The sequence below is a fragment of the Sinocyclocheilus anshuiensis genome, unplaced genomic scaffold (assembly GCF_001515605.1).
Source record: "Sinocyclocheilus anshuiensis isolate Anshui unplaced genomic scaffold, SAMN03320099.WGS_v1.1 scaffold166, whole genome shotgun sequence".
NCBI lineage: Eukaryota > Metazoa > Chordata > Actinopteri > Cypriniformes > Cyprinidae > Sinocyclocheilus > Sinocyclocheilus anshuiensis.
Window position 1 is genome coordinate 1845009 of NW_015546050.1, and position 9300 is coordinate 1854308.

The following is a 9300-nucleotide window of genomic DNA, read 5'->3' on the forward strand; positions in this document are numbered from 1 at the left end:
GCTAGCCGGCCTGGGTAGCCTTACCGTGGAAGAATACACATGTGGGATCGCTGCAGGGCCCACTACATATGGACACCCAGCCTAACACAGGTTCCACAACGCATACGAGTGTGGGCCTGGCATCAGACGCTCTGCCACGTCTGACTGCCGGGAGGTGACGGAGGAACTCACAGGGTTAGCCATTTCTAGGGAACTCTACTGGAGCAATAGACACACGTATCCGGCCCAGCGGGCGGGAGTGGCGTTGCAAGCCGACACTAGAATGGGTCCTTCGCGCTACTGGGCACTGGGGACGAGTACACGGGAAGATACCGGCTCTACATGAAGGCTATAGAATCTAACGCACGTGTTAGGTGTCGCCCAGCCCGCATCTCTACAAATATCTGTCAGCGAGGCGCCTTGAGCCAGCGCCCAGGAGGAAGCAACACTTCTAGTTGAGTGTGCTTGCAACCCGAACGGGCAAGGCACGTCTTGGGATTGGTAAGCCAAGACAATAGCATCCACTATCCAGTGGGCTAACCTCTGTTTGGAGACAGCCTTTCCCTTCTGGTGGCCTCCGTAACAGATAAAGAGCTGGTCTGAGGTTCTGAAGCTTTGTGTTCTGTCCACATACACAGCGCGGACGGGACAGAGAAAAGCTAGGGCTGGGTCTGCCTCCTCCGAGGGCAGTGCTTGCAGGCTCACTAACTAGTCCCTGAAGGGAGTGGTAGGAACCTTGGGCACATATCCAGGCCCGGGGTCTCAGGACAACATGAGAGTTGGCCGGCCCGAATTCTAGGCACGATTCGTCAACCGAAAATGTCTGCAGGTCCCCTATCCTCTTGATGGAAGCCAATGCAGTCAGGAGAAGTTCTGTCTTTAGTGACAGAATTTTCAACTCAGCTGACTGCAAAGGTTCAAAGGGAGGTCTCTGCAGTGCCATGAGCACCAGAGACAGGTTCCAAGAGGGTACCGAGGTAGGACAAGGAGGGTTCAACCTCCTCGCCCCTCTAAGGAACCTGACGACCAGGTTGTGCTTACCAAGAGACTTACCATCAACTGCATCGTGATATGCGGCAATTGCGGCAACATACACTTTCAGGGTGGAGGGAGACAGCCTTCGCTCCAACCTCTCTTGCAGAAAGGAAAGCACGACTCTGACCGGACATCTTCGGGGGTCTTCCCGGTGGAAAGTACACCAATCAACGAACAGGTTCCACTTCAAAGCATAGAGGCGCCTCGTAGAGGGAGCTGTAATGGAAGTGATGGTGTCTACCACTGATTGGGGTAGGTCACCTAGAACCTCCGCGTCCCATCCAGGGACCAGACATGAAGTTTGAAGACATGAAGAGGTCTGGACGAGGTGCCATGGGGTGCCCCTTCTCTGGGAAAGCAGATCCTTCCTCAGAGGAATGGGTCAAAGAGGGGCTGTCGCCCTGGGGCCAGCTGTGCACCAGCGCATCCGTGCCGAGGTTGCCCTCGGTCAGGGAATAAAACAGCTGGCAATGGGTCGAGTCCGGAGAGGCAAACAGGTCTACCTGTGCTGCTCCAAAGAGGTTCCAAATCAGCTGGATCACCTGGGGATGGAGCCGCCACTCTCCCAGAAGCGCAGGCTGTCGTGAGAGCTCGTCGGCTGCACGATTGAGCATGCCAGGGATGTGAGCGGGAGCGTAGACCACCCTGGCGGTTGATGTACACAATGGTTGCAGTATTGTCCGTACGGACCAACACGTGCTTGCCACGTAGCAGCACTTTGCGGCGGCCCAGCGCAAGACGTACTGCTAGCAACTCGAGGCAGTTGATGTGCCAATGCAGTTGAGGCCCCGTCCACAGACCCGACACTGCATGCCCATTGTACGTGGCCCCCCAGCCCGTGGCCGAGGCATCTGTGAACACCACAGCATGCCTGGACACTTGTTCCAGGGGGACTCTCGCCCGTAGAAAGAAGGGTCTGACCACGGGCTGAAGGTTTGGCGACAGTACGGGGTGATAGACACCTGGTGCGTGCCGCTCTGCCATGCCCATCTCGGGACTCGGCCGTGAAGCCAGTGCTGAAGTGCCTCATATGAAGCAACCCGAGCGGCGTTACTGCGACCGCGGATGCCATATGCCCCAGGAGCCTCTGAAAAAGTTTCAGTGGGGCCGCTGTCCTGCCTCTGAACGAATTCAAGCAGTTCAACACTGACTGGACGCGCTCCTCTGTGAGTCGCGCTGTCTGGTAGACCGAGTCCAACTCCATACCGAGAAAAGAGATTCTCTGCACAGGGAGAGTTTGCTCTTTTCCCAGTTGACCCAAAGTCCCAACAGGCTGAGGTGATGAAGCACCATGTCCCTGTGTTCGCACAACTGGTCCCGAGACTGTGCCAGTAGTCGAGATAGTTGAGAATGCGAATGCCATGTTCTCTGAGTGGAACAATGGCTGCCTCCGCGACCTTTCGTAAAGACGCGAGGCGACAGGGACAGCCCACAGGGTAGGACCTTGTACTGATAAGCCCGACCCTCGAACGCAAACCGTAGGAACGGCCTGTGTCGAGGGAGAATCGAGACATGAAAGTACGCGTCCTTCAGGTCGATCGCTGCAAACCAAAAAACGGATGCACTCGAAAATGCGTTTTTGCGTTAACATCTTGAACGGGAGCTTGTGCAGGGCCCGGTTCAAGGTTCGCAGGTCCATGATTGGCCGTAACCCACCACCTTCCTTGGGCACAATGAAGTAGGGGCTGTAAAACCCTGCCTTCATATCTGCTGGAGGGACCGGCTCAATCGCGTCCTTCGCCAGTAGGATGTCGATCTCTGTCCGTAAGACAGGGGCATCGCTGCTCCACACAGAGGTGAAGTGGATGCCCCTGAACTTGGGCGGCTCGAAGTGGAGTCTGTGTGTGTTGTGCCACACTTACCTGGTTCCAGGGTGGGGCAGAGGGTGTGAGAGAATGCCTGGTGGAGTCTTCGACCCACACACTGCTGCCTGCCGGCGAAAAGAAAGGGGGAAGGGAGTGGCAAGGTGTATGCAACACGTCACACACTGCCAACCGCGCCCTCTTGTGACCCAGAGATAGAGGAAATTGCTATTTTTTTTTTAAATGTGGGTACTGCTGGACTCCGAGGAGCCAGTGGCGAAACAAAAACAAAAGGAAACAAAGGATTCTCCACCCGGCCCTCCTCCGGGGGAGGGAGTGGTCCGGACACCATCTCCCGGAGAGCAGATCCTCCCATCTCTGGGTCGCCCGTCTCAGGGCCGCTTGCCCTTACGCTTATCGCCTGGTTTGGCAGGTGCCTGGACGGGCTGGGCATTCCCCTTGCGGCCAGCCGCCTGCCGCCTAGGTGGAGGCTGCTGCTTAGACTGAGCAGGGGCGGAGGTGGCCACCGGGGGGTGCCCTCGGCGACGAGCAGATGAAGGCGCTGCAGCTGACGACTAGGTGGAGGCAGCAGCTGGTCGTCGGGACAGGATGTGCTTAATCGCCTCCGTCTGCTTCTGTGCCGCTGAAAACTGCTGGGCAAAGTTTTCAACAGCGTCGCCAAAGAGGCCTGACAGACAGGGGAGTTGTGGAACCGTACTTTGTCGGGCTCACGAATATCTGCCAGGTTCAGCCACAGGTGGCGCTCCTGGACCACTAAGGTGGACATCGCCTGACCCAGGGAGCGTGCAGTGACTTTTGTCGCCCGTAGAGCAAGGTCCGTCGCTGCACGCAGTTCCTGCATAACCCCTGTGTCAGAACTACCCTCGTGCTGTTCCTTGAGCGCTTTGGCCTGGTAGACCTGCAGGAGCGCCATGGCATGCAGGGCGGAAGTGGCTTCTCCACAAGCTGTGTAAGCCTTGACCGCCAGAGAGGACGAGAACTTACACGCTCGGGAGGGGAGACGCAGATTACCCCTCCATGAGGTAGTGGTCTTGGGACACAGTTGCATCGCCACAGACCGCTCCACTGGGGGGAGCTCCACGTACCCCTTAGCCGCCCCGCCATCGAGGGTAGTGAGGGAGGAAGAAGGACCAGACCGGCTTCGGGCAGAAAAAGGTGCCATCCACGATTTAGTCACCTCTTCATGCACCTCCGGAAAGAAAGGTACTGGAGCAGAGCGCTGAGAACCAGCACGGGCCGCTCCAAGAAACCAATCGTCCAGCCGTGAGGGTTCGGGACACGGTGGAGGGTTCCACTCAAGCCCGACACTTGCGGCGGCCCGGGAAAGCATAGTAGCCATCTCTGGGTCTGACTTGGGCAACGCTGCCACACCCAAAGTGGGCAGCGCAGCCGAATCTTCATCCCCGGAGGACATACACTCACCCTCCGATGCAGCGAACAACATCTGGTCCTCTGGGGGATCCCCAAAAGTGACGACTGGTGGCCCAGCATGCCCTCTTGGAGGCTCCACTGGTTGCAGTGTCATGGAGGAGTGAGGAGTCCGAGGACTTTGACTCGGCGGGGTATTCCTCACTGTAATCCTCAGGTCACCTAGGTTATTAACCGAAGTAGGCTTCCTCTGAGCTGGCCCAGAAGAAGAACTAGATCTGGGAATATACGAAGGGGCTCCAGTCCTTTCAAGATACTGGAGTCTCGACCTTAACACCGAGATGGTCCCTCAATGAGAACATGTACCAGTAGCGACCGCATCCAGTAGCACACGGTCTGAATGACATATTGAAAAAGACGCAGGATCTCTGTGTGTGTGCTCTTTTATAGGCTTCTTCTGAGCTGGCCCAGAAGAAGAACTAGATCTGGGAATATACGAAGGGGCTCCAGTCCTTTCAAGATACTGGAGTCTCGACCTTAACACCGAGATGGTCCCTCAATGAGAACATGTACCAGTAGCGACCGCATCCAGTAGCACACGGTCTGAATGACATATTGAAAAAGACGCAGGATCTCTGTGTGTGTGCTCTTTTAGGAATTTGCTCTCTACTGGTGCTGAAACGCACAGGGGAAATGGCCACGGCTACATAACAGTACAAATAGTGCAAGCCTGTTGTGAGCACTCACACTCGTTGAAGGCGCACTCTCCAGCGAGCTGTGAGAACAGCTGTTTTTGCTCTCTCATGAGATCGTGACCAACACTGTCAGTGCAGTCACACCCGCACCAGACACGCAGAGGCTCCTTCCTAAACGAGCAGCTTGTCTTCCACCACTTTCCAAAGAAAACACACGCGCAGGAACAGCACGTGTTCGGCTCCGAAGCGAAAAGCAAATATGCGACGCACCGGCTGCTCATTAAATACTCGCGCTGCAGCGCAGAGCAGCTGTGGCAATTATTGCATGCCAATGTGCATTGGCTCGTTTTTCTTACACTCGAAGTAGATTGGTCTCCCAAAGCGATCCCCAATTTGTCGGTCAGTTCCGACATACGTCGCATGTGACCGACTGAAAGGGAACTGAATTTGGTTTTTTTGCTCTCTCGTGAGATCGCGACCAACACTGTCAGCGCCGTTACACCCGCACCAGACACGCAGAGGCTCCTTCCCAACGAGCAGCTCGTCTTCCACCACTTTCCAAAGAAAACACACGCGTAAGAACGGCACATGTGTTCAGCTCCGAAGCGAAAAGCAAATATGCGACACACCGGCTGCTCATTAAATACTCGCGCTGCAGCGCAGAGCAGCTGTGGCAATTATTGCATGCCAATGTGCATTGGCTCGTTTTTCTTACACTCTAAGTAGATTGGTCTCCCAAAGAGATCCCCGATTCATCGGTCAGTTCCGACGTACGTCGAACGTGACCGACTGAAAGGGAACTGAAGGTGACAGATAATGTGTGTGAGAAAAACACAAGCTTGACAGATTCAGATGGGATTTAAAACAAATTTCTCAAACAAATCCCATAGGGCTTTTGTCAAATTAGATTTCCTGCAGTAGCTTAAGGAAACTGAATGAATAGCTTCCAAAGTGAAATTTGTATCAGCATAGCTTTACATGTATTTATTTAAATTGTTTTGAACACACAGTTTTTTTTTTCTGGCTATGTTCAGGTGATCCAGGAGAAAAGGGTGAGAAAGGAAATCAAGGACGGTCACAAATTGGAGACCCAGGTCTCCCAGGACCACCAGGTGAGCAGATGCAGCACCACTACTAACATATACAATTTTTTATATTTGTTTTGCCCTGAGATTACATTATATAATGTTAATACAATTTTTTGTTTGTTTGTTTGCAATAAATATAGTTTTCCATAACAATTCCCCACCCTATCTGGCCTTAACTGCCATGAAATGAGCAACAGCTCTTCACTCTACTCTTGTTGTCATGTGTAATATATTTTAACTGCTCATTGGTCGATAGCATTCTCTTTGCAAAGGAAGGTTATAGTTTCCATAGTACTTCAAACTAAATTTAATTAATGAAATGGCATATTTAATAATTAATGAAGTCAAGTAATATAGGCAGTGAGGTTATTTTACAGACACATTATTTTGTTTCAGGTCCAATGGGTCCACAAGGGCTCGGAAAACCAGGCCACCCAGGAAAGCCGGGCCCACCTGGTCACAACGGCGAGGAGGGGAAGAGGGGGCATCCCGGCGAGCCCGGTCAGCCAGGCGTGTGCCATCTTTCCATGTGCTACGGCGCAATGTTGCGAAGAGATCCTTTCAGTAAAGGGCCAAACTATTGACAGAGCTTTGGCTGAAATGCAGACAGTCTGGATGCGGTGCTGCTCAGTGAATGAAAGGAAACAATAACAGCGAATCTTTCCAATCTCAGGATGATCAAATTTTTCAAGAGTGTTTCTCACTCATGGACACATGAAGTACCTCTTAAAGTGTAAATAACAAGATGATGTTATCATCTACATTATCACCACCGATTGTCCATGACTCAGTTCAACACTTGTCTTTCTGTGTCACAAGCTGAGATGTGCCATGATTTATTCACGCTGTTTGTCATGTGGCATGAAACGCATCAGCTGAATACTTGTGAAAAGCATCCAGTGTGAGGAGTTCTACAACACTCGCAGTGGAAATTCTACCTAGACATCGACTTTACTTCCTCAATCTCTTGCTCCCCCAAGTGGCGTTCATCCATCACCAGCCAATCATCTCGTCGTATTTATAATGCTAGATTTACTGTCTATTTTGCATTTGTGTTTCTTTTTGGTCAGATGTTTCTTTTGCTGCTTGCAAGCTTTTCATGGGAGGTGTGGGAGTTCTTTTGTAGCGCTTTATGTTTTCTTTCCTATATTGACGTCTCTCAGACATCCATGATAATTCTTGTCCATTTAGGTATTATTACAAGGGTTCCCACATCTTTTGACCAATGAATTTCCTTGTTTTGTTTTTTTTCTAGACATTTGTGATTACAGGAAACAAAACAAAAAAATCTATCTTAAAATGTTTTATTCTATCCTGTAATATTTTAGAGAAAAAATATATATGTATATTCACTATAGAAATGTCCACGCCTTTACCAGGCCTGGGGTCACAATTTATAATTCTCTGATATTCCAGGTTTTCCGACTGTTTACTACACTTAAGATTGCAAATGTGAGTGTGATTAAATCATATCTATATTAAATATTTAAAAAAAGGTAAATTGAGCAAATTTATGATATACATTTTAATCCACCTTTACAGCAGGTTGTCATGAAATACACAATTCTGAAAGCTGTTTATCTTTTACCCTTGGTCGATAAAGGGTGTGTAGTAGAGTGTAATAAAGCTCACCTTCCCATAAATGTATAATTTGTTTTTGTTTTGTTATTTATAAGAACTGATATCAGTTACAGCTTCTCCTGTGAGAGCACTTTCTTATTTTTGCAGTGATTTTTTTTATTCTAACTTTCATGTGTTTGAATGACTTTTGATAATATTAATTAAAATCTTTTTTATTATTTTTGTTGTTGTTGCTTTATGTTCTGTAACAAAAAGGCTATTACTTATGATGTGGAAAATGTTTACTCTAGTTTCCAGCATGTGTTTCGCAGCATTCTTATAATGTCCCATAACAAGGTCATAAATTAATAAGTGTTTCATATAAAAACTGAAAATCTCAGTGTGTGGGGCACATTGGAGTCCTACACCCTAATTTTATTTTATTTATTTATTTATTTAGGTAACAGCTGATCTAATCAAATTTAGATGATTACTGAGGATTACTGTTAATAGATTGTTGAAATAGGTAACATAAAATGATGAGACTGCATATACAGTAACCATTAAAGCTAAAATGCTACTAAAAACTTCTACGTTAAAAATGTTGCTCTCCTGCAATTCCACTCAGCCCGAGCTCCAGTCCTAGATGTCGCTGTTGCTCTTTCTTACATTTTGGATGGTCCCTAATATTAAGACTTGCCCTTTAGGTTTTCATTCGGGCTTACATCATTGGATTTTTATAGTACCAGTCAGTTTGCAAACTTGTATTAGTATTACAATTGCAGTTGTTTGCCATTTTAGAAGTTGAAATAATAATAAGAGATGTCCAAATTAGATGCCCAAAGGAGATGTCCTATTGCTTGGAAAAGTGCACTCAGTTGTCGCCAATAGACCGAGCAACACTGAAATAAAGCTGACAGGTGTTTGCCCGCCTGGACGTTTCCTTTGACTAATCACGAAAGGTCTCATATTTCAAGTGTCTCTCATTTCACGGTGAGCTTGCATTCATGCCTCAGGTCAACGATGTTTTATATACGACCGCTAGAGGTTGATGCAAACCCTCCAGAGTGTGGGACGGACTACTGCTTTCAACACTTTTTTCAGGGATGTAGTCTTCCGTCGGTGCATGCACAACTTGAGCTAGTTCAAGCACTGAATCCTGAAGTTGTGCGCTTTTGCTCCCAGGCGGTCGGTGCTGGTTTCAGTAAATGCACAGGTGAAGAGTCCTTTGTAAGTTGTTTCTCTCTCTATTTGTACATTATTTGTATGATGCTAAACAATTCAATTCAGCATTCGATTCAGTTTAATAATAGTGAAGATGTTGTCTAAGAACGGCACAGCGCAAGCAACAGCTGACCTGAGGTATCACCTTGAAGCCTAAGAAGGAATTCATTCTAGGTTTGAGAGGAAATACGGAATAAAGACTTGAATCATATAGATATTGAACAAAGTTAGCTATTAATGGTGCACCATGGAGAGCACCATCATCAACCCAGCACTCGCTTGGTGAACGCATCATCCTGAGAGATAAAGATGAGAGCGCCAACATTTGGACTTCTGTGGAGCTGTCTCGGTTTTCTTCACGGCGTTCAGTGCGGTTTAGGAGACAACCATGTGCATTCGAGCTTTATTTACAGGCGTTTGCGTAACCACGAGCGGCGAGAGATCCAGAGAGAAATCCTCTCCATCCTGGGCTTGCCTCACCGTCCCAGGCCCTTCTCCCCGGGTAAACAAGCGTCGTCGGCACCGCTC

The 9300-nt window shown here is 49.2% G+C and overlaps 1 protein-coding gene across 1 annotated transcript in view; it reads left to right on the forward strand.

Moving 5' to 3' along the window:
- Window positions 1–7231, forward strand: part of LOC107699169 (collagen alpha-1(XXI) chain-like) — a 51432-nt gene extending 44201 nt beyond the window's left edge. The window contains exons 12-13 of the mRNA XM_016500363.1: window positions 5935–6012; window positions 6385–7231. Of these exons, the coding sequence (XP_016355849.1) occupies window positions 5935–6012; window positions 6385–6572 (266 nt within the window). The 3' untranslated portion in view covers window positions 6573–7231. The remainder of the gene's footprint in view (window positions 1–5934; window positions 6013–6384) is intronic.
- Window positions 7232–9300: the final 2069 nt, after the last annotated feature.